This window comes from Alternaria ventricosa, assembly GCF_023758065.1.
Source record: "Alternaria ventricosa strain BMP 2768 chromosome Unknown scaffold_3, whole genome shotgun sequence".
In the NCBI taxonomy this organism is placed as follows: Eukaryota; Fungi; Ascomycota; class Dothideomycetes; order Pleosporales; family Pleosporaceae; genus Alternaria; species Alternaria ventricosa.
This window is the reverse complement of record NW_026055683.1, coordinates 1776255-1800605: the sequence shown is the minus strand read 5'-3', so window position 1 is coordinate 1800605 and position 24351 is coordinate 1776255. Positions and strand designations below refer to the sequence as shown.

Sequence of the window (24351 nt, the reverse complement as noted above, 5' to 3'; positions counted from 1 at the left end):
TTGGGCAGATCAACTACATCCTGAACATAATGTCTGCAATTGGCCCCTTTGCGGAGCCTGCACCCGGCTGCAAGCCCGCCGCTGCCCCTGCCTTGACCGCCGAGCAGCAAACCAAATACGACGAGCTTCTCGCCGATGTCCGCACATGGGAAACACTGCCCACCACGTCTGCAAAGACTGCCGAAACCTCACCAATCAGCGACGATGAGCGCATGTGGCTCACTCGCGAATGCCTCCTCCGATACCTGCGTGCCACCAAGTGGAACCTTCCCCAAGCAATACAGCGCCTGCGCTCGACGCTGGTATGGCGTCGTGAGTACGGCACCGACCGCTTCACTGCCGAGTACATCTCAGAGGAGAACGAAACCGGCAAGCAGGTCTTGCTTGGTTTCGACAACGAGGGAAGGCCGTGTCTGTACCTGCTGCCGCAGAACCAGAACACGAAGGAGACACCCAAGCGGGTAGAGCACTTGGTCTACATGCTGGAGCGCACCATAGACTTGCACCCGCCTGGCCAGGAGAGTCTTGCACTGTTGATCGACTTCAGGAACACGGGAGCTGGTGGCACCCCTAGCATGGGCATCGCCAAACAGGTCCTTGACATCTTGCAGAACCACTACCCCGAGCGACTTGGTAGGGCATTGCTCACACACCGTAAGGACCACTTCAATGCCCCACGTATGCACTACTGACATCACGAATAGTCCCATGGTATGTCAATGCCTTCCTCAAGCTCATCAACCCCTTTATCGACCCCGTCACCAAGTCCAAGATCAAGTCGAACGAGCCTCTACCCAACCACGTGCCCACATCACAGCTCATGAAAGTCTCTGGCGGTGAAATCGACTTCAAGTACGACCATTCCGTCTACTGGCCTGCGCTTGAGAAGATCTCCACGGAGCGGAGACAACAGAGGAAAGAGCGATGGGAGAAGGCTGGTAAGATCATAGGAGAAAGCGAGATCTACCTATGGGGAGGAGACGAGCCTAGTATTGGAAGTGCGACGGCAGAGAAGACTGCGGGCGAGGCTGCAGTGCCTGCAGCAGCCGAGAATACCACCACCGCGTCCAACGAGGGGACAGAGCTTGTTGAGGGTGTTGAAAAGCTGGACATCAAGGAAGGCGAGCCAGTCAAGGCTGCTGCCTGAGCGGTTGTTGATCTTCCACTTCCACTTTCCCTATAAGCACTGTACATAATAGACCAATCGACCTCATCCGACAAGGCACCAGATGGCTGCCCGTATCGAGAGTATTCCCCTGCCAAGTGAAGCACATGCATCTGGGAATCCAACGCTTGACTGACAAAGGGGCGGCAACAAGTGCACGCAGACGTGACGGAGCGTTAAGGCGACACGTCGATGGCGTAGTGTCAGACGCACGTGCGCGCAACCTTGCACTAAAAGTGCTCGGACATACAACGCGTCTCCCATCACCGTCCCCGCCTCAACTGTACCGATCGCGCCGCGCACTTCCACCTCCACCTCGAGATTCATCAACGAGCCAATCGCGCGCAAAAATCATGAGCGCGACCGAATCACCCTCGGGGACTGATCAAGTCGCATCTTCGGCCGCGCGACGCAAATCCGGACGCGTATCCAAGCGACCAGCCAGATTCGCGCCAGGCGCAAGTCCAACCGGCAGCACGAAGCGCAAGCGCGGCGACGACAACGACAGCGGAGTCGACGCGACGGAGCCGCCGTCTGATGATGAGTCTGAGGAGAGCAGCGAAGACGAGCCAGATGAGGAGGAACTGAAAGAGCGCAGGCGCAGGAACAAGGCCAAGGCTTCTGCGCGCAAACCCGCATCCAAGAAGGCAAAGACAAACGGCGAGAGTGTCAGTCTCGCGATTCGGCCCGCCAGCAATGCGACCAAGAAGACGTCTAAGCGGCCGCGAAAGGCGCCTGTGCGCAAGAGCGCGCTGCCCGATGAGACCGAAGGACTATATGGTACGTGTGCGGGTACGTCGGGAACACACACAAACTAACATGCGGCAGCCGATGTGTTTGCCAGCGGAGACCGACTCGAGGATGTCGCTGCACGATGGGTCGCGCGCTTCAACGAGCATGAAGCAAAAGCTGTGGCTGAGATCGTCAACCTGGTGCTGCAAGCTTCAGGCTGCGATCTGCGGATAAATGAAGACGACATAGCAGATCCAGACAACGCGCCAAACCGCGTAGCCGAGATTCAAGAAGAATTCCAGCAGGTAGGCTGCGGTACTTCGCACACGACTCTTCACTTGTTAACACATCGCAGTACGAAGTCACAGAGTACCCGCTGATTGCCAAGGCCAAAGACGGCGGAGGCAATGCTTTCAGGAACGCGCTACAGGGCTTCTTCATCACTCTCATACAAACCGCTGCGCAGTCAGGCCTCCTGTATGAGAGCGCAGAGCTTATCGAGAACATCTCGGTGTGGCTGGGCGCCATGTCCTCGACCGGCAACCGTCCCTTCCGTCACACAAGCACGGTTGCTTCGTTAGCCATCACGACTGCACTAGCCCAAGTTGCCGCAGATCTCGTCGAGAACACAGCAAAGCGCGTTCGTCAAAGCGAAGCGGAAGCCAAGAAGTCTAGAGTCAACAAAGCACGTGTCTCCGCGGCGGACCACGAGATAGAAGAGTACAACCAGAAGCTAGAGTTTGTGGGAGGGCAGCTAGATGATTGGTTCGCCGCAGTCTATGTCCATCGTTATCGCGACGTGGATCCTAAGATTAGGGTAGACAGTGTGGTAGCGCTGGCAGACTGGATCATCGCATACCCCGACAAATTCTTCGATGGCACGAAACTTCGCTACCTGGGCTGGGTTCTCTCAGATCCAAATCCATCGACACGCATAGAGGTGCTCCACCAGCTCGCGCGACTCTTCAAAGATGAAAGTAAATTGGCGGGGCTGAAGACCTTCACGGAACGCTTTCGACCACGTATTGTTGAGATGGCCACGCACGACGCCGAGGTCAATGTGCGTGCTGCGGCCGTAGACTTGCTCGACATTCTTCGCGAGGCAGGCTTCCTAGAGCCTGATGACATCGATTCCGTCGGTAAACTCATCTTCGACTCCGATGCAAAGGTCCGCAAGGCTGTGGTAGGCTTCTTCGCTGAGAACGTCAACGCCGCATATGAGGCCACCGTAGAAGACATGGGAGGCGAAGAAGCTCTCAATGAAGCCTTGGCGCCAGCCGACGAAGAGGAGGAAGAATACCACAACCCCCGGCTGGAATGGCTGAAATTGAAATGCCTCGTCGATCAGCTGCTCTCATACGATGAAGACGAGGTTGAGCTCCCTTCACAGATCCAACGCATGTCTCCTGGCACAGAATTGGAGCTGATTGCCAAAGGAATTGAGACTCGCTGCTCGCTCGCGGCTCAAGCGCTGTACGACGTTGTTCCCGAAATTCGATCATGGGAGGTTGTAGCTGGCTATCTCCTCTACGACCATTCTCAGACTGCGCAGGACGAGAACGAGGATCCCGAAATCATGCTTCGCCAAACATGTCGGCTCGAAGAGAAGCACGAGACTGTTCTCCTGGACATTCTGAGTGCTGTGGTCCGTATTCGGCTACAGCGCTTCGCAGACATGCAGAAAGATAAGAAGAAGACCAAGACGCAGCGCGAGAGCGACAAGGAAGAGCAGTCAGACATGGCTCGGCGGCTTTCCTTGCTCATTCCTCAGCTTCTGAAGAAGTTCGGCGCCTTACCCGAAACTGCAGCATTGTGTCTTCAATTGGAGCGTGAGCTCAACCTCGATGTATTTGAGGAGTTACGGCAGAATGCTGCTCTTGCAACCCTGCTTGACGACATCAACAAACAGTTCCTCACCCATCACAACGAGCGCGTCCTTGGAGAAGCTATCAAGTCTATACTCCACGCCCAAGAGAGCGAGGAGTTACGAGAAACCGTGGATCTCAAGGTGCAAGCGCTTTGGGATGACCTGATCAACACGTTCGACGCGCTCCGACGAGACAAGGATTTCTCCGTGCGAGGTAATCTTGATGAGAATGTTCTTCGTGGGGTATCCAATGTCGTACTGAAGATGTCGCAACTAGCAGTTGTCTCGAACGCTATTTTGCTTGAACAGATTGTTACTCCTGCAAAGTCGAAAGGCAAGGGGAAGAAAGCCGCCCTGAACACGCCACCCGTCGACTCAGTACTGCAGATAATCGAGCGCGGAGTAGTGGTCGATGAGGCAGACGCAGAAGTTGAGGAGGCAGACGACACTCTTGTCAGCCATGCAATCTACTTAATGTTCGGATACTTCATGTGGAAGTGCAAGGCTTGCACTATTCATGTTGAAGAAGGTACCAGCATGCCTGAAGACGAACTCATGGCCTTGGTCGAGCGAAGAGATAACTGCGTCACATTACTGATGAAAATCATGGAGGGTCGAAAAGGCACATCAGAAGTACGACTAAACGCGACGAACCTTTTCCTAGACATACACACCATGTTTTGCAACCTCAGGGTCAAGAAGGAGAGGATGGTGAAGACGCCCAAGAAGACGCAGGGTCGCGGCTCAAATGCAGCCAACGACGACTGGGAAGCTCTCTGTCGCGACATCGATGGCAACACTACGAAACTCATCCTCCAGATCCTTACGACTTGGGAGAACTATCTGGCCAAGCTCACTCACAAGCGCCTAGAAGAGCCAGACATTGATGATGAACCTATCGATCCGGACGACGAGCCTGAAAGTGACGAAGAAGATGCTGCGGACGAGCATGGTGTATCCGAAAAGCAAGTGCGCGCCCTTCTAGTAGACGATCAGTTCTGCCGGTTCGGCGCCCGCATTGTACAGGCAATACATGCCGGAGCCCTCGACAGCGATGGTTCAGACGCAGTGCGCAAGCGTCTCGAGCGTAACAGATCGAAGCTCACGCCAACCTGGAGAGAGGTTGTGAACCATCTCGATGCCTCCAAACTGCGCAAAGTCACTAAGAAGATATCAAAGCCGGCTAAGCCGAATGCCACATCGGCTAAGAGCGCAGAAGTAGTTGAGCTAGATAGCGACGATGAAGAAGAGCAGGAGCACGAACAGGAGGTTCCTGGTGACGGGATTGAGGATGAAGAGATGGCTGATGGCGATGCCGAGCAGACTAATGGTGTGGAGCCAATTGCGAATGGTGAAGAAGATGCCGAAGTTAATGGTGACGAGGAGAGCATTCTCGGCGATTGAGTATGAATGTGGTTTTAGAATTGTTTACTTCGTCTCTTCGAGTTCGTTTTATACGCACATTTACGGCAAAGGACGTCCAGAGGCATGTCCTCTGAAGTTTCTCATCGATTTGTCGCTGTACATCACGGCTGCAGCATGGCGCTCCGGCGTTACCATGATACCTAGGTAGGCCGTCCGGCCAATGCTACAATGGTTTTGGCGCTTCCCGTGTACGTAGTTCCAAAAGACGATTTCTTTTCGCTTTGCCACGATGTAATGATTCAGAACAATGATCTTCAGTTTGCAAACATGTGATGGCACGATAGCTATTGAGTGACTGGCTGGCTGGCTGAACTTTTGACGAGCGCTGCTTCATGGCCCAGTGGCCACTGCGAACTTGCGAGTTCTAGGAATGCATGTCAGTGCTTCCAGCCCCAGGCCACGTGAATGGCGCGCATAACCTTAGCTTCCAAGGTTAAGCGACTCCGGAAGTCTGGAACCTCACCACCTCCCGTCCACGATCACCTCTGGTCCGGTGAGCCCGCAGAATGCGATGTCGCCTCCACGAAACCCTACTGATCCGAATGCGCATTTGACATTTCTGATGAGCATCCGTAATGGGGGCAGCGCCAATACGAGCACTCCGCACTTGCCTCCGCACATGCAATGCCAAGGCAGACGTCGTCGAGGAAGACCCAGCTGAGTAGCTCTGGATCAGCCACGCTTTCACTTCATCGCTTCTCTCTTCCCGTTTCGGCTGTCGCAAGTCGGAGTTTTCGCATTTCTTTTCTCGCATCTTGTCAGATCTGCAGGCCGCGAGGCTTAACAGACACCAAAATAGTCCATGATGCAGATCACACACTGCAAGCCTCATTCTTGGCACGACAAGCTCGTAGCTGAAGACTTTGCCAGCGCATGCAGTCAGCAGCTTCTTGACTTTGTGTTCATGTTACTTTGAGCGCCTTGCTCATGCTCCGCATCACCTCTGAAGTCTTCGCGCGTGCAACTAATCTTACGAAACCTGGGAAGTTCCAAATCACTCCTTCTGCAGCCGTGGTACAAAAAAGCACGACCATCGTCAAGAGATGCGGCAATTTGTCGGCAGCGGAGACTCCAGCTCAGGTCGCTAAACTCCGATCCAAGCCATCGGCGACCCAGATCTTGGTAGTCGTACATCTGGATACGAGAAGCTTTGTCTTGGCAGTTGTCAGCCGCTTCCGCACCCCAGGTTTCCCCATATGGGTACGATGGCCCACGCAGGGCTGAGAAGGTCGAGATCAGTCTCTGGTATTCTTGCGGCTACTAAACTAGCGAAAGATCATGGGGAAGCCTATCATATCTCTGAGAAAGAGAAAAGATCCTTGTTCTTCTAGAAGAGGAAGTCCAAGCAGTATCCCGGCACCTTGAACTACACCGCAATAACCATCCTGTGGCAGCCCGCCCCATGTTCCTACACTCTTACCGAACGTCTTGGAAATATCGACGGCGTCCGCCATCGATGTGTTACTGGTCACAAAGGCAGCTGTGATCTGGCTGAAGCGTTAGGTAGGCTTCGAGACCAGTACTCGCTTGATTATCTCCATGATACTGAGGCTAACAAGCCCTGAGTGTTCGTCTTAGTGCACTAGTACTATGTCGTCCTGTCCGACTTCGAGAATTAAGACTACCTTGCAACTTGGTGCGAGACGGTAGCCTCCACGACACATATATAACCAGCTCATCTCTCCACCTTGATAGTATTCAAACCAGATCAAACCACAATCCATCCAATTGGACAATCAAAGATGTCTCGCGTATCAAGGATCGCCTCTTTACTTGCGCTGGCCTCAACTGGCCTAGCTCAACTTCCGAACATCCAGCCGTTCACCGTTACTGGATCTCTGGACGGGTACGTCTGTCACGTTCGGATATGACTTCGATGCTAATATCATGCAGTTGCAATGCTAAGAGCACAGAATACAATTCCGGTGGCTCAATCTCAGTTAACAACTGGAATATCGAAGTGCCACAGAATCTCATCGTTCAGTTCCCCGTAGTGTGGGCACCGTTCCGAGAACTCTGCGATGCTGGAGCCCTTGGCTTCGAGACTACCGTCGTTGGTAACATTGTGAACGGCAAAGTCATTGCTGGACAAGTTTCGGTCGCCCAACGCTTTGGACTCGAAGGCAGCCAAGGATATATTTCGGCAATCAACGAAGACGGTACGCTCCAGATCGCCAGTGGTCCAACTGTCCGAATCAACGACCCTGATGGCCTATTCGGACCCCAATACGACTCTCAGAAATACTGGATTGCCGACACAGCTAGTCCGTCAGTAACATCGTTCTCGGGATTTCCTATGTGTATCCCATACTCTGGAAACACCGCCAAGTGCTCAAGCTCAAACCGGCCCAACAGTCAGTCGTTCACGCCCCAAGATCCACTCAGCATGGTCCCATTCAGGGTCGGCGACTTCATTGAGTACTCTGGTCTCAAGGTTGGTGGCAATGAAATCCTCGCTTCGTCGATCGTGTGCATCAGCTTGCACATTACGACACAAGCTAGCGAGAGTGTACCCAACTACATTCGCGTTGAGGACTTCCTCATTGGCGTTCCTGACAACTCACCGAATGTGGAGTTTGCCGATATCCGCGTGATCGGTTTCCTGTCCAGCTGCTCCGGCGCTACAGTCTTCATCAGTGCTATCGACGTCGACCCTTGCACGGGCAAGGAGACATATCGCAGCATAGGTACAGCCACTCCGAAGCAAGAGACTCGTTGCAAATGGGAGGCTCGCATTGCTTCGCCAGCTCAAGCCCCCTTCACCCGCGAGTACCGTATTACGACCAACACACCAGTAAAGGAGACCAAGGACGGTATCAAGGCTGGTCAGTTTATTGCAGCTGTTAGCGAATGGATCTTCCCTGAGGTTGATGTGCCCGGAACCAACCCACCAGCTTATCCTTTCAACGATATTCGGGGATTGGTTCAGGGTGACTTCCTTGATGGTAAACAGTACGGACCTCTGTCACCGTTCCCAGGTCCCAGCCCGCCATCGCCATCCAAGACCTGCAGTCCCGCAGACATCCCAGACCCTAACGCAACCCCGACTCCTTCGGCTACCCCTTCGCCCACCCCCAACCCAGATGAGCCAGCTACACCACAGACTGCCCCAATTGCTTCTGTCGCAAGTTTCGCATCTGCTCTGCGCGTCGGCACCAGTGTAACACTCTTGGGCTCCAACACCGCTGAGGGTCTCAAAGACACTGATCTGAACTTCAGCTGGACGAAGACCGCGCCTTCCTCGGCGACCGTTAGCATCACCAACGCGAACAGCCCCAGCGCCACATTCCTCGCACCCAAAGTAACAACCCAGACATCCTTCACATTCGAACTCACCGTCACCTCCAAAACCGACGCCACAAAGACCAGCAAGGCAACCGTCACTGTCAAGATCAACCCCACTTTGGCTGACACCGTCACCCTGGACACGTACACCTGGGAGTCGAAGCAATCCGGCAGCATCACTGCGACATGCACTTCGAATGTGAAGAACGGAGACAACAAGGTCATGACGCTGCTTCTGAACGGCACCATAAAGCGGACCATGGTAGCAGTGAGTGGAAGTCCAGGAAAATGGACATACAGCGCGAGGGATACCGCGAGGCCGAACAACTTGAAGTGTGTGAGTGATTTGAAGGGGGAGAGTGCGGTGAGGCAGGGTACTGCGACGACGAGAAGGAGGAGGGCTGTTGTATGGTAGAGGACGATTTGATGTATGTAATGATTTATGAGTGTTTAATGAGTGGTTAATGAGTACGCGGACATTTGTTCTCTGCGCACTTGCATAGCTGACTGTGAAGGCTGGATCGCTGTTCAGCTTTCAATAGCGGGCTGAGGCTGATTGTTCCCCTCTTATATTCCTTGCCAATCACGTCTTGCTGTTTCCGCCACCAAAGCTGAAGCCCAGACCCTTCTATGGATTCTGTACTCGGCATGCTTAAGAGGTCAGCACGCCCCACTGGTGGTTCCGCAATGTTGTACTTCGCTCCTCTGCTTCGTATCTTAATCTTCTTAGCCATGGACTGCAAAAGTGAGAACATCGGGAATTCCATCCCTGATATCGCTGGTGTTGGGGTGAGTTCAACTTTGATGCACATAAATCTTATCTATGCTTACTCTTTCCAAGATCATTCTAGCCTTTGCCATTCTGGCAGGTCTGTCTTTGGTAATTGCAGGCATTGGCTACTGCGCAATTTTGCATGCAAGATGCAAGCGTTTTGACGCCTTGGGCAATCTGATAGATGAGAACAGTCCGGAAATGAAACGAACTCAGTTCTTCCGTTCACAGAGACTCGAACTTACGGAAAAGGTTCTTCGATCAATCAGCGAAGTCCAGATTTTCAACGGTAATACATTTCCGTCGCTGCTGATGCATTTACGCAGTTGCTAATCTAACTAGGCATCGCACTCCTCATCGCTGCCATAGTTCAACGAAACAGCCTGAGCCTATATCATCTACATGTGGTTTATGACACTGTTAACTTTACCGCGTAAGCAGCCAGTGCAATATGTTAGGCCATTCTGGCTAAACATTGGCAGCGTCTCATTCACAGCCTCGATTTTTGTTGTCTGGCTTTCTCGAAAGATACGAAAACGGAATGGCGAAGATCTGCATCCGAACGATACCCGGCGAGAACCTATACAGGTACGACGATTACCATGGATGAAGTTTCTTTTATCCACCTCGCTGTGGATAACGGTATTTTGTGTACTCTACCTGGCTTATGCAGTGCATTTCGGTATAGCCTTAGGGAAGTGGAACGTCGATAAATTTGGCTATTGCTACCGCGATCAGGGTATCACAAGTCCAGACCAACAGCACCCTCAGGCCGACCATATATACCTTAGTATCACCTGCTTGTACATGCTCGGCTTACTGTATGGAAGCTTCATCGAATCGGAAAAACCCCCGGTGTTGGTCGGTATGTTCTTGCCTATCTCCATTCGACAGATATACAGCACATACGACGGCGCCATGGCTTCGTGCGAGAAGAAGGTCAATAGTGCGATCGGAGCCCTTCTCACCAAGTGCATCAGCTTCTTTCCAACTCCGATAAGAGCCAAGATCACGGATCTATCATCAAGACTACCCCTGCCCCCAATCTTCAATCTCCGAAACCCATCGACGGAACTAGGACTGGTGATTGTTCCCGTCGCCCAATTTTTGCTTCATTTGTATATGGTATGGACCATCCGGTCCGCAAATCGCATGCATCTCCAGGGCGAATCCGAAGACACGTGGGGATTTGGCCAGGTCGTAGCGCTCATCCAAATCCTCCCAATACTGAAGGGCTGTGCGAAGGACTGCATGGGTAAGACTGCCCCGAGGAGCTTGTACATTTTCTGACACAGATAGAGTATCGGAAAGAAACAGCGAAATGGCTGAATGAGAACCCTGAACACGGACGTACCCAGATGGCGGCAATAGGTACGAGTCCTTGACATGGGAAGATTCGGCTCATGGAAAAGTTGCTATAGGAGGAAGTGACCTTGAGAGCAGTGGATAATAATGCCGAGCCCCAAGTGGAAGTTATGCTAGAGAACTACTCTCATGTCGCGAACGGAGACAATGCCGAAATGATATATAGAGGAGATTAAGGGGTGAATGGAAACTTCGATAGCGCACATCTAGTCTTCATTGTGAACCGTGAAAGTGTTGCTATCTTCAACGCTTTACGCTGAAATACCTTTTCTGGCGACGCTGTTTATAGCAATGTGGAAATTTGGTGCTCTAGAGGAGTCATAGCTGTTGGCACCGCCCCTCATAGTCATCCAGAAAATCGTGACTGCAATCAACGCTTCCCAACATCTTGCCTGACCTGGCGATGCGACCCACGGGTAACGGGCGGGAAGAACGCGCCTCGAAACGACCTCAACCTTGGATCGCATACAGCTTTCGACAGAGTGCGAAAGAATTGCCTTTTGCGGGTATCTCAGGGGCTGGCGCGACGATCCAGGGAATTATTACAGGAGCTTGTCTGGTGTGGATGTCTAGCGTGAACAACAAGACATGTCAACATCTCACGCCGTCTACTCACTCATCCACGATATGGCGACTGCAATCAATGGATACTGTGGAATCTGCTCGTTACGGTAGTATCGTGAAGTACGGTTCCATGGGAGGCAGGTCGGCGACATAAATGCGAGATGCGTCATGCCGCTGTCGTACCGTGGAATTGTTGACATCGAGGCTGCAATGGCTCGTCTCTACACCCAGGTTTCGCAGCAGTAATCAATGTTCTCTCCAAGACTTGCTCTATGAGGCGTGGTCGTGCATGCGCGACCGAAAACTCTTTAAATTGAGTCAGGCGTTAACGGGCAAAGTATGTCTTTGTATCGTGGTGCCGCGGACGGTAGAGGACGATGGATGGCTTCGGTCCTTTTAGCGACCGCGAAAAGTCCGCCGCAATCCATAGTTTTTCATCTAAACTGCCTTGTCAGGAAGTCGCCACGACAAATGGTGTGTAGTACAGAGCGGGTATAGGAGTAGGTGGAGCTGCCCAGGTGTCGAAGGATGCGGATTGCCACTGTGGCGGCCGTCATGCGTGGCTCAGAAGGCACCGGAACGCCAAACCGTCCTCTGTAATTTCCATGGATTTCTGCTATGATCGACGGATATTCTCAGAACCTGCTCAATTGGGAGACATGAAGCGGAATCTTTCTGATATACGGTACATCAGCTTAGTGAGTCGGTGGCCTTACGACACCAACGCTTGTGAGGTCGGACGAGAGAAGGGCTTGTCGCGTGGAGAATGGACCACGGATGCATTGCCGTGCGGTGAAAACGTTCCCGCACAAAAACAAACCATACATCCAGTCGAGATGTACGTCAACACCGGCTGTCTTGACCTCTGCGTGGTGTGGTTTTGAGTTTGGCGTATTCAGGTACGATGCCTTCCAGCTCTTCCGGGTGGACTGAGGACGCTGACGATAGCGTGTAGGTAACGGGGCTAGGGGGATCCGCCGGCACCACGCCCTGTGGGACTGTGACGGCGAAGGGATCCAGTGTGGGCCTCCGATGTGATCGTGATAACAGTGCGATCGCGTCTGTGAAAGCGATTAAGAATGTTTTGATGTGGGCCTATTTCGGAAATGCTTGCGGGTGCGGGATCGGCCATGTCGAGTTCGCAAGACAAGACGAAAAGCGACAACGAGCGTACTGCGTATTCGGACCGGAGTGAGGCAGGCCCGAGAATAGACAGGCAGCAGGCTTTCCAAGGTTCTCTCGTGGCAAGTGTGGCGTTTCGAGAGCATGACCAGAACTGAGCCACAGAAACGTGGTCAAGAGAAGCACAGTGCGAGCAGCGCCTGCGGGCCTTTGGGCGTCCTGAAACGAAGCCTCTCTTCTCCCACACCTCCCTAATGAGCACCATGACCCAATGAGTCTCTTCTCGTCCTTTATTATCGAGCCTGTTGTGCGCCATGTACGCCGCTTCTCAGGCGTTGGCGAGGCGAGCCATGACGGAGCTCGGTCTCTAGCATGTGACAATCACGACTCTGCGTCTGCAGCAGTGCCACGGCGGGAGCACGAAACGGACGCGGGCTCCGTGAGCGCACGTGAAAGAAACAGCACCGAAGCACCTCACGGCCGACCCACAGCGCTGGGGGACCGATTCCGACGTTACTCGTCTTTCTCGCAGCGGCCTCGCAGCGCTGTTGTTGACGAGGAGCAGAGCCATGACGATCTGCCAATAGACACCCCAGTCGACATGTCCGCGAATCCATCCCGCTCCCTCGCTGATCAGTTCCGTCACCTCGAGGTCGACTCGTCACGCTCGACTGCGCCGTCGCCCTCGTCGCTCCGTCCCGTCAGCACCCCCAGCCAGCATGCCAGCGCCATGGCAGAGCTGCTCCCCGCTGACGATGGCATGGCCCATCTCCGCGAGCGCATCCACGAGATCCGCGCCCTGAACATATCCGACCAGGAACGCGCCCGCATGATCCACAATCTCATGACGGAGAAGTACAACCACATGCGCCCGACGTCCCCCGCGAGCTTCATATCACACGACCGCCCCTTCACCCCTACCTCCGGCCAGTCCCTCTTCTCCGATGTCCATGCGTCATCGCCCTACTCGTCCACGACGGACGTGACCCCCGAGATCTCGTACAATCTTCGCGAGGGCGACACGAACCCCACGTATCGGCCACATCACAACCACGGCGCAGAGCACGGCGAAGACGAGGAGGAGGACAGCGCGGAAGGGGAGCTTGTTCTCGGCTGCCAGCATTACAAACGCAACGTCAAAGTACAATGCTTCGAATGCCGCCGTTGGTACACGTGCCGACACTGCCACGATGCGGTCGAGGACCATAACCTGAATAGGAAGCTGACACAGAACATGCTGTGTATGGCATGCGGTACGCCCCAGCCTGCAGCCGAGGTGTGCAAGAACTGTGAGACTGAAGCTGCATGCTATTATTGTGACATTTGTAAGCTTTGGGACAACAACAGCAAGAAGAAGATTTACCACTGCCCAGATTGTGGTATCTGCCGGCGAGGAGAGGGTCTGGGCAAAGACTTCTATCACTGCAAGGTATGATCCTACTTGAGACAGAATTTGGCTTAGACTGACGGTGTGCAGAGTTGCAATGTCTGCATATCCATCTCTCACGCGACCTCGCACAAATGCCTCCCGCGTGCTACCGAGGGCGACTGTCCTATCTGCGGCGACCATCTCTTCACTTCGTCTACTGCTGTGGTGTCAATGCCTTGCGGACACTACCTCCACAAAGGCTGCTACAACCTCTACATGCAGACTGCGTATAAATGCCCAATTTGCAAAAAGAGTGCTGTGTGTATGGATCTGCAGTGGCAGAAGTTGACTCAAGCAATCGAGGGTCAACCCATGCCAGAGCAGTTCGCAAACACACGGGCAGTCGTCCAGTGTAACGACTGTTCAGCAAAATCTTCTGTCAAATATCACTGGCTTGGAAACCAATGTGGTACATGCGATTCGTACAACACCAACGAGCTTCGCATTCTGAACGGGCCAGAGAGTGAAGAGGCTGCCAATGCGATACTAGACGCCGACCTCGATTCAGGCTCGAGATCGCCTGTGAGCGTCAGCTCGCCCTCCTCCCAAGCACCACTTCGTTCGCCTCGGTACTATTTTCAACCAGATGAGCCTGAAGAGACATGGCTACCAGGTCAGCTGCCCTCTTTCCCTTTCCAGATGCCGCAGTTTCCTGGCAGACCGCGCATGCCGCAGATGCCTCAGATGCCACAATTTCCATCTTTGCCGCAGTTTCCACCGCTGCCAAACTTCCCACAGATACCGCAATTTCCACAGATGCCACAGATGCCTCAAATGCCTGATGCTGCACAGCAAATGCTTGAACGCGTGCGACAGTCCTTCGATGCGTATCTCAACCCGACGGGAGATATTCGAGCTGAGGATGTGCCCTTCATCGATCTCAGCAACGACGACCGCGCCGAACGTCCCGCGACAGATGGTACCACGGTTAAGGAACCGTCACTCCCACAGTACGTTCTAGAGCGGTTCACGCAGTCGCTCGTGCGCTTTAGGAACGATCTGAACCCAGCTTTGTTCGAAGACATCCCGACATTGGATCTTTCGCAAGATCGTGATCCCGAAGGATTGCAGTTCTGGGGTGAAGATGGTGGGCGGCTGAATCGCTTCGTTGCGGGCGATGAAGACGACGAGGACGACGAAGATGAGGAGAGTAGCAGCGATGAAAGCGAACACCATGAAGATGAAGATGATGACGAGGATGATCTAGATGTTACCAAAAAGCGTGGTAAGGAATTCGACCTGCCAGGTCATGTGTAAGGAGTTTGCGGAGCGGGCGTTCTGGGAAGGCAAAAGGATGTTCTACGAATATTGCTTTGGTGCGGGCCTGGATAACAACCTAAAAATTCACGAAAAGCCATTTTATAAAGCAACAGATACCCAAATAGAAACACTTTGTTATTGAGCCAAACGCATCATGGTGTTCCAGTTACTCCAGGGCTTGCACCAGCCTGGTCTCACGTGCGCGATGGTCCGTGCTCGACGCGCTAAGTAAGCGGGCACACCGGTGGCATCCGATTTTCGAATATCGTGACTTTTCGACCTCCAAGCCTCAAACTCGCATCCACATCGTCGACTAACCCCCGCAGCGAGAACCTCTGTCAGTATGTATTGCGCTCCCAGTCTGTGTTCAGATCAGTCGATTTGCGCAATAGTCGCGAATCGCAATCCCAGCTGATCGCTGTAATGAGCATTTGCTAACACATTTTCCCTTCAGAAATGGCCCCAACCACCAAGTCCGCCGGCAAGAAGTCTGCCGGAAAGACCGGCCGCAGCGCCATCGCCGACGTCGTCGCCCGCGAATACACCATCCACCTCCACAAGCGCGTATGTTGATTCAGTTTTGTGAAGTCCACAGATGGTCTCGCGGAACCTTGGGTGGGTGCTCAACCAGGCCGATCACACTGGCTTGAGCACCCACTTTTGGTCACGCAGGCATCGGGCGGAAGACTGAAGAGAACATAAGGCTAATACATTGGGTATAGGTCCATGGCGTCAGCTTCAAGAAGAGGGCCCCCAAGGCTGTCAAGGAGATCCGCGCTTTCGCTAAGCAGGCTATGGTATGTGCTATGGAAGAACCAACGGCCCATGGCACGCGCGCTACGTGCGAGTGCTGCCATGGTGTCGTCATTCGTACAAACTCAGGCTAATTGTCTCGATGTAGGGCACCAACGACGTCCGCCTAGACCCCCAGCTCAACAAGAAGGTCTGGGAGTCCGGTATCAAGGGCGTTCCTTTCCGCCTCCGTGTCCGCATCTCCCGTAAGCGTAACGACGAGGAGGGCGCCAAGGAGAAGCTCTACTCCTACGTCCAGGCCGTCAACGTCAAGGACCCCAAGGGTCTCCACACCCAGATTGTTGAGGATGCTTAGAGGAATCCCGCGAACAAGGGGGAAGGATGATGTGCATATCAAAAGCATGGCGTTCCGGCGGGCTGTGCTGAGTAGCTACTATGGATATCTAGAGCGAAAAGCTGGTGAAATGATACCTCAATGACAGATCATGCCCCGCCACGTTTGATGGACTTGGAGACTTGAACCACTCTAATTTCCGGCTGCTAAAATGAGTGATGCATTGATGAAGACTTGTTTGCAATGGTCAAAGACTTCACCAAGACTGACGGTATCGCAGATACTACCTAGGTGCTGCCAGCTTCGCTCATTACTGTGCACATCATTTATGCTAAATACTACAATAGCGAGCTATCAAGTCATGTTCGGCTTTCGCGCTTTTCTAGGAGTACCTTGCATAAGCGGCTCTACGTAGCTCGGCCCTGGGGGGAGCCGAACATTAGGTGCTTACCAAAGCCTTGGATACTGCTCGGCATGTTAGTTGCTCCAATAATTCCCTAGCAGAGAATACAGATAAAGCATATAGAGCGACTTCGAACGTGTAATTTGTATATTTCCGGCCTTCATCAATCATCTCCAGTTGACGTCAGACACTCGCCTTGCCCCCCGCCTGTGACACGCGAACCACCAACTTCCACAACCCAACTATCGCACCACATAACCATATCCCATCCTGAAGAAAAAACGCAAACATGGTGAACTTCAACATAGCTTACACCTCCCGCATCAATCCTACCGACGCAACCCCGGTCCTCAACCAAGCACAGATCTGGGCTGGCCTACAGCGCAAGATACGCTTTGCCCAAGAATTCGTCCCTGTAATTGAGAGCTGCGACGTACTCGAAGAAAAGGATGGCGTGGTAACCCGGGATGTCAAGTTCAAGAAAGGAATGGGGCCCAAGGACCAGGCCAAGGAAGTTGTCAGGAGCTACTGGCCAAGTTGGGTAAGTAGAAATAGTTCGCAAAGTCGACGTTTTGGCTGATGATGTTTCAAGGTCGATTTTGAGCAGGAGGATGGAACGCATATCCGCAATATTGTCTCCGATGGCCCGTCTGGCGAGATCGAGGACTTGAACATGACGTACATGTTTGAGTTTGTTGTGCCGCATGTGCAGGAGGGGACTCCGGAGGCGGAGAAGGAGATTCAAAAGTTTAAGGGTGTAAGTGCCTATCATTCTGTTGAGACTGCGCATATGAGATGTGCATGTGTCAGATCAGTTGCTAACCAGGTGACAGATGGCAAAGAAAGCGGTCGAGAGCAGTATTGATGCTATCCGGGAGATGGTAAAGGATGGGAGGATCAAGGAGTAAAGCGGCTTGTGAGCTGATGCAGAGGCTGTATCTACACCTGGGCAATCAGATGATTCCGCATACTCAGGATCATCTTTGACTACCGCTAGCTAGCAAACGATAGTGCTGTGCAAAAGCGATGTCCGCTGCATCGTGCGATCCCCATATATGCGACGCAATAACGAATCTCTCAGTCCAACCGTTCTGCTTTAGAGACATGATGACCATTCCTCTGTTGCTCTCAGTGCGAAAATACTGAGCCAATTGCACAATACCTGGCATCATACGTTTTTCGACAAACTCATCTAACAGGCCCTCCTGCTCACATAGCGCCATCGTTAGCACAGTGTATATGAACCTGGAAGACAACGGGATACTGTATGTTTTCGCTGCCTTTCTCAACCCGGCATCGGCGATGATCGGTCTGGTACTAGAGCCACGAAATGATTCATCCATATCGCGACCAGAATTGAGGTGATCGAGACCTCTCATAAGGATACGTCGCTTTTCGCTGAGAATGTGAAAGTCTGAAGTTCTGTCACACGCTCGGCAGGTACACTCGAAGCGTAGTATGCGGTGACGGTCGTCCCTGGTTCTGTAGTCAAAGTCTGATTCGTAACCAAAGAGTATCTCGGCGCCGGCTTCGATGTCACGGATGGCGTAGCTGGTTATGCAATCGCCAGCTTGAGCGTCATCCGGAATCTTGCAGTTGGGAAGGCAAGAATGGTTGAATCGGGAATGCAGTAAAAAGAAGCCATGCGCCTTGCCAGGCTGTGCGGGGATAGTGATCGAATTTTCTGCAAAAGCTCTCTCCTTGGTTGGAAACATGCCTTCGCTATTGTCTCGAACACTGAGGAACTGGGCTTTCTCTTTCTTGGATAGTGCGGAGTAGGCGGCAAGCACATCTCTTTCCTCGATCATCCAATGGGGCTTCCGGATGACGAAAAGTGGCTTTTCTTGTAGGATCTTTTGTCCTTTGAGGATCTTTCGCGTGGCAAATGCACCCCATCCTTTTCCAGGTGAGACGCCGAGCCTGAAAGGAGCATCACTGGGAATTTGGATGCTGTGGTAGGCTGCCCAGGTGATGCTGAGGTTAGGTCATGCTCAGCGATGCGATATTCGGTTTGACTTACGATGGCCAGCGTTATTCGGGTGTGAATTCATGGCTGTCGATCCTTTCTTAGCTCTGCACTGCCGACAACATGTGAATTAAAGTTGGAAGTAGTAGCCGGATAAGACCCATCAATGATGTGCTGTGCCACAAGCGAATCTGCTGCGCAACGATTGGCACCCACCAAACGTTGAGCACTCACAAAGCGATTGCTTGTCACAGAAGGTACGAGTGCTGTTCTGAAAATGTTCAGATTGCCGTAGTGGATGATGCGAGTCGTTTATGATGTTTTATAAGTTGTGAGGGCCCAGATACTGATATGAGTGTATCTATCTGAGTACGGCTCGAATGTGCGATGTTTTGGCGCGCGCGACACGCCTGGCGCTTACACGCAGTTGGGAAGTTGACTTTGGCTTTGCAAAACAACCACGTAGTTGTATGGAAGCCGTACGTGGCTTTGTAACGAACGGGCGGCAAGGCACACATTATGCAAGGAGCCCCTCGATAGATCACCCCACTGTTTCTGGCCCCTTGATGATGCATTCAGATGTGTTTTGTGCAGGCCTCCAACATCTTGCGTCGACGTAAGATTCAACACCGCGAAGGTGAGAAGATGTGCCTCATTACTGCTTCTACGTGTCCTTGATTCTTTGTATGTTATAGCAGTGTTAGTGAGTGCTTTGCACATATCGCACGACCGACGTGTCGGAACGCCATGGCTGCGAATTTGTATGCAGGAATACCATAAAGATATGGATACGAAAAGCGATGATTGATGTAATGATTTCAAGGGGAATTTTTCCTTCTCTGAGCCGTGTACAGAGAGGTAGCTTGAAAGTGATCATTTGTCGCTCTCCTCCGAAAGTCTGGGACGATCAAATATGTTCGACCTATAGTGCAGTAATCGTTTGTGATGAAAGCTTGAGGTGGAATTTTTGCATCTGGCGCAAATGCAAGCCATCAGATGTCTCGCATACATCAGACGGGCTGCCTTAAGGCGTCCAGCTGTAACCAAGCTGTCCATTAGTCTGATTAAGACCACCATCGGCCACTTGGTCGCTCGATCGGATCATGATAGACGTATGTCTTGACGATAATGAGAACACCAAGCTGTGTGAAGCCGTATACCATCTCTAGACACTGCTTAGTTCGGGTGTAAATGGTGCCGTGATCGCAGAGTGGGCAGTCTTGGTCGCCATGGTGAGATTCTCAGTGAGCCGCATTGTTAAATATAGTAATTGGATCAGGATAAATGCATTAAGGTAACTGCATGCATCAACAACCCCACGGAGGTAGTGATGTGAGGAGGAAGGATGCAGGGTATCAGTCGATCGCAGGTGGAGCCCTTAGCACTAGTGCTTGTCTCTCGGCACGGGTAGTTCCAGTTGACAAACGCGACTTCACCGCGAAACCCGTGCCTCTGCAACAACGTCAGCGCCTCACACCCCCACCACTGCGAGCAGCCAGGAAGACGGTTCCGATTCAGTTCTAGCAACGCCGACTACTAGTAGCCTCAGTAGCAGCTCGGCAAGCGTGCCCGCACAATCTCTCCGCCGCCCAAGTGCCCCACCTTTGTCTGTACACAACTTCTGCAAGGCAGCGAACCTTTGCGCGCCCGCCCTCCGCCCACGCCCCACGCGCCCATACGCAACCGCTGCAAGAAGCTGAGCCGACGCTTGAGCTTCTTGGGGATATAGACGATATCAAGAGGCTGATTGGGAGCTTTTCCCGCCGCGCTGCAGCCCGCCATGTCTCTGTCAATTGAAGAGCTCGACGCCACAGTGCGCGCCTTCTACGAGGGCCGCGGTGAGCAAGTATGTATCTATGCGACCCCGACCAAGGCGTCTCATGAGAACACGGCTAACATGTCGCCCACTGTAGCAAAAGCAAGCTCAGGCCACGCTGAACCAGGTAGGCGACTTCACTTACTATCGCTACAGGCTTGTCCCGCTAACCCTCGCATAGTTCAAAGAGAACCCAGACGCATGGCTTCTTGTTGACAAGATCCTATCCGATGCGCAGTACCCGCAGACGAAGTGTGAGTGCAGCGACGTGCTACAAGGCTGGTGGTCCTCGTTGCTAATAGTCGGCAGACCTCGGACTCCAAGTTCTCGATAATGTCATCATGACTAGATGGAAGGTGCTGCCTCGAGACCAGTGTCAGGGTATGCTACAGAACACTCCGTCTTCCGAGCGCTGCTAACCCAGTCAGGTATCCGAAACTTCATCGTGAACTTGATCATCTCGCTGTCCAACAACGACGAAAGCCTCCGCAACGAGCGCACCCTCCTGAACAAGCTCAACCTCGTCCTTGTCTCCGTCCTGAAGCAGGAGTGGCCCCACAACTGGCCGACCTTCATCAACGAGATCATATCGTCCTGCCACAGCAGCTTAGGAATATGCGAGAACAACATGGTCATCCTGCGACTTTTGTCTGAGGAAGTCTTTGACTACTCGGAGGAGCAGATGACTTCGGTCAAGCGAAAGGAACTGAAGCAGAGCATGTGCGACGAGTTCACGGCCATCTACCAGCTCTGTTCAGAGGTTCTGCGGACAGCCACCGAGGCGTCTCTGATTAAGGCCACACTCGAAACCTTATTGCGCTTCCTCAACTGGATTCCCCTCGGCTACATCTTCGAGACGCCCCCTAGCGGCCAGAGCCTGATCGAAACCCTGCGAAGCCGATTCCTCGAAGTCCCCGATTTCCGCAACATCACCCTGAAGTGCTTGACTGAAATCGCCGGTCTACACACAGAACCCGCGTACGACGATAAGCTCGTTTCCATGTTCACCGAGACATTGACGGCCATCTCGAAAATCATACCTCTTTCACTGGACCTGAAGAGCACATACTCTGCAAGCAATGGTCGGGACCAGGAGTTCGTTCTGAATCTGGCGCTTTTCCTGACAAACTTCTTCACCATGCACCTGAATGTCATCGAAAACCTAATGAACAGGGATTTTCTTACGCATGGTCACTTCTACCTCATTCGCATAAGCCAGATCGACGATCGCGAGGTATTCAAGATCTGCCTGGAATACTGGACCAAGCTCGTCTCGGAGCTGTACGACGAGATGCAGGCGCTTCCCATAACGGACATGAATCCTCTCCTGAATATGGGCATTCCCGGCAACGGCGGTCGCGAGTTGGCCAACTACCCTCTACGGAAGAACAAGTACACTGAGATTCTGTCCAACCTCCGCACAGTCATGATTGAGAAGATGGTGAGGCCCGAGGAAGTCCTCATCGTCGAGAACGATGAGGGTGAAATCGTCCGTGAATTCGTGAAGGAGAGCGATACGATTCAGCTGTACAAGTCCACTCGCGAGTGCCTCGTCTTCCTTACCCACTTGGACGTTAACGACACCGAGCAAATCATGTCGGAGAAGCTGGCCCGCCAAGTCGACGGCTCAGAGTGGTCATGGGCTAACTGCAACACCCTCTGCTGGGCTATCGGTTCCATCTCTGGCGCCATGAACGAGGAGACAGAGAAGCGCTTTTTGGTCACAGTCATCAAGGATCTACTCGGCCTGACTGAGATGAAGCGAGGAAAGGACAACAAAGCCGTTGTCGCCAGTAACATCATGTATATTGTCGGTCAATATCCTCGATTCCTCAAGGCCCACTGGAAGTTCCTGAAGACAGTCGTCAACAAGCTGTTCGAGTTCATGCACGAGACCCACGAGGGTGTACAGGACATGGCTTGCGATACGTTTATCAAGATCGCGAACAAGTGCCGACGACACTTTGTTGCTCTTCAGCCCGGAGAGACCGAGCCCTTCATCGACGAGATTGTTCGCAACCTGAGGAAGATCACCGCCGACCTCTCACCCCAGCAAGTCCACACTTTCTACGAAGCCTGCGGTTACATGATTAGCGCGCAAGGACAGAAGAGCATGCAGGAACGCCTGATCGCCGATCTGATGTCCCTGCCAAACTCCGCATGGGACAACATTATCGCCCAAGCTAACCAGAACCCCGCTTGCCTCCAAGATTCAGAAGTCATCAAGATTGTTGGTAACATTATGAAGACTAATGTCGCAGCATGTGGTTCAATTGGACCCTACTTCTACCCCCAGATCGGTCGGATATACTTCGACATGTTGACAATGTACCGCGCGAGCTCACAGCTCATCGACGAAGCTGTCCAGCGAGAGGGTAACGTCGCAACAAAGATGCCCAAGGTCCGCGGCCTTCGTACGATCAAGAAGGAGATTCTGAAACTTATCAACACATACGTTGAGAAGGCCGACGACCTGGAGATGATTCACAATAACATTGTACCGAAGCTGCTAGAAGCTGTCTTGATCGACTACAAGAACAATGTACCTGATGCTCGCGAGGCCGAAGTGTTGAACGTCATGACGACGATTATCAACAAGCTACATGTACGTTGGCGACCCAATCTGAGCAAGCACATGGTCGGACTCGCTCAGCCACCATCAAAATATATGCTAACTTTCTCGCAGAGCATGATGGAGGACCAGATCATCAACATCATGGACAGCGTCTTCGAATGCACCTTGGACATGATCAACAAGGACTTCTCGGAATACCCTGAACACCGTGTCGAGTTCTTCAAGCTTTTACGCACCATCAACCTCCGCTGCTTCCCGGCTCTGCTGCGACTCGATGCCCGATCATTCAAGTTTGTTATTGACTCCTGCATGTGGGCAAGCAAGCACGACAACCGTGAGGTTGAGAGCGCCGGTCTGTCCATGTGCTTCGAGCTGGTTTCCAACATGTCCGAAACAGACCAGCAAACCTGCAACTCCTTCTTCCAAACATTCTTCACGACCATTCTTCAGGATGTATTCTTTGTGGTTACTGATAGCGATCACAAAGCCGGTTTCAAGTCCCAGTCGATGCTGCTGGCTAAGATGTTCTGGCTTGTCGACTCAGAGAAGCTGCAGGGTCCAATCTACACGTCGCCAGATATGGCACAGGCAGGCACCCCGAACCGAGAGTTCCTGCGGAACTTTGTCGGCAACCTGCTGGCGACTGCCTTCCCCAACCTCCAGACGTAAGTCATATCCGTTAGCTTGTACGACCCATACTAATGAAATTCAGTGCTCAAATCGCATCCTTCATCGACGGACTGTTTGCGACCAACTCCGACCTGAACCGTTTCAAGGTCATCCTGCGCGACTTCCTGATCTCCCTGAAGGAGTTCTCCGGCGACAATGCTGAGTTGTTTGCCGAGGAGCGTGAACAGGCTGCAAAGACTGCGAAGGAGCAAGAGCGTGAACGGGCTATGAAGGTCGGTGGTCTGCTGAAGCCTTCGGAGATGGATGATGATGAGTTGTGACTTGACGTCGAGTTGAACGCAAATGTGGCTACGCGCACGCCCTATGATAGCGCACGCGCTCCCCACGAGTCTGCAGAAAACAAACGCTCCGACGATCCTCTCGATGGATGGGACATGTATGGCTTGTGAGTATCAGTGGTTATGGTGACTGAAGAGACGGTCGCAACGCTGCGTTGGATGGGAAGCGAAGAGTCAGTCGTGTCGGCAAACTTGCGAGGGTGGGAAAATGGGTTCGTTTTGGTCTAATACCCTATAGACCTGTTACTTGTTCATTTGATACATGATTACCTAGCTGGCATGGACGTAGCCTGGCTTGGCTTACAGACTAAAACTGAAGGGAGCGCTGTAGGCGTCAAGGCAACGTCGTATTGAGAGTGGAGAATAAAGCTCAAGCATTGAATCATCTTCCACTTGTGTTTCCTTGATACTACCTTGCGGCTACTGCGCATGTGTATATAAAGCTCACTCCTGGACTGTCCCACTGTAGGTTGGAGATGAGATAGGTAGCATCATGCAGGATGACGAGACCTGCCGGAATTCATGGCTCTATCGCGGAGAATCTTGCCAT

The 24351-nt window shown here is 52.7% G+C and overlaps 8 protein-coding genes across 8 annotated transcripts; all 8 read left to right on the top strand.

Annotated features, from left to right (window-relative positions):
- Nucleotides 1–29: 29 nt before the first annotated feature.
- Nucleotides 30–1147, top strand: J4E93_002548 (uncharacterized protein; the record flags this gene model as incomplete). Its single annotated transcript, XM_049340491.1, has 2 exons — nucleotides 30–654; nucleotides 705–1147. 2 exons carry the CDS (start codon nucleotides 30–32, stop codon nucleotides 1145–1147), a joined length of 1068 nt encoding a protein of 355 aa, XP_049202813.1.
- A 371-nt stretch (nucleotides 1148–1518) lies between these two features.
- J4E93_002547 (uncharacterized protein) lies at nucleotides 1519–5168 on the top strand (the record flags this gene model as incomplete). The annotated part of the gene is made up of 3 exons (XM_049340490.1): nucleotides 1519–1945; nucleotides 1994–2202; nucleotides 2253–5168. The coding sequence occupies 3 exons, from the start codon at nucleotides 1519–1521 to the stop codon at nucleotides 5166–5168; spliced, it is 3552 nt and encodes a 1183-aa protein (XP_049202812.1).
- A 1763-nt stretch (nucleotides 5169–6931) lies between these two features.
- On the top strand, nucleotides 6932–8889 carry J4E93_002546 (uncharacterized protein; the record flags this gene model as incomplete). The annotated part of the gene is made up of 2 exons (XM_049340489.1): nucleotides 6932–7035; nucleotides 7083–8889. 2 exons carry the CDS (start codon nucleotides 6932–6934, stop codon nucleotides 8887–8889), a joined length of 1911 nt encoding a protein of 636 aa, XP_049202811.1.
- Nucleotides 8890–12568: 3679 nt separating this feature from the next.
- On the top strand, nucleotides 12569–13732 carry J4E93_002545 (uncharacterized protein; the record flags this gene model as incomplete). The annotated part of the gene is made up of 2 exons (XM_049340488.1): nucleotides 12569–12572; nucleotides 12699–13732. 2 exons carry the CDS (start codon nucleotides 12569–12571, stop codon nucleotides 13730–13732), a joined length of 1038 nt encoding a protein of 345 aa, XP_049202810.1.
- Nucleotides 13733–14365: 633 nt separating this feature from the next.
- Nucleotides 14366–14983, top strand: J4E93_002544 (uncharacterized protein; the record flags this gene model as incomplete). Its single annotated transcript, XM_049340487.1, is given in 2 exon segments — nucleotides 14366–14373; nucleotides 14386–14983. The coding sequence occupies 2 exon segments, from the start codon at nucleotides 14366–14368 to the stop codon at nucleotides 14981–14983; spliced, it is 606 nt and encodes a 201-aa protein (XP_049202809.1).
- Nucleotides 14984–15780: 797 nt separating this feature from the next.
- On the top strand, nucleotides 15781–16094 carry J4E93_002543 (uncharacterized protein; the record flags this gene model as incomplete). The annotated part of the gene is made up of 2 exons (XM_049340486.1): nucleotides 15781–15787; nucleotides 15910–16094. 2 exons carry the CDS (start codon nucleotides 15781–15783, stop codon nucleotides 16092–16094), a joined length of 192 nt encoding a protein of 63 aa, XP_049202808.1.
- Nucleotides 16095–16765: 671 nt separating this feature from the next.
- On the top strand, nucleotides 16766–17384 carry J4E93_002542 (uncharacterized protein; the record flags this gene model as incomplete). Its single annotated transcript, XM_049340485.1, has 3 exons — nucleotides 16766–17017; nucleotides 17069–17233; nucleotides 17310–17384. The coding sequence occupies 3 exons, from the start codon at nucleotides 16766–16768 to the stop codon at nucleotides 17382–17384; spliced, it is 492 nt and encodes a 163-aa protein (XP_049202807.1).
- Nucleotides 17385–20222: 2838 nt separating this feature from the next.
- XPO1 (Exportin-1) lies at nucleotides 20223–23783 on the top strand (the record flags this gene model as incomplete). The annotated part of the gene is made up of 7 exons (XM_049340484.1): nucleotides 20223–20288; nucleotides 20356–20385; nucleotides 20440–20512; nucleotides 20568–20639; nucleotides 20687–22863; nucleotides 22945–23498; nucleotides 23546–23783. The coding sequence occupies 7 exons, from the start codon at nucleotides 20223–20225 to the stop codon at nucleotides 23781–23783; spliced, it is 3210 nt and encodes a 1069-aa protein (XP_049202806.1).
- Nucleotides 23784–24351: the final 568 nt, after the last annotated feature.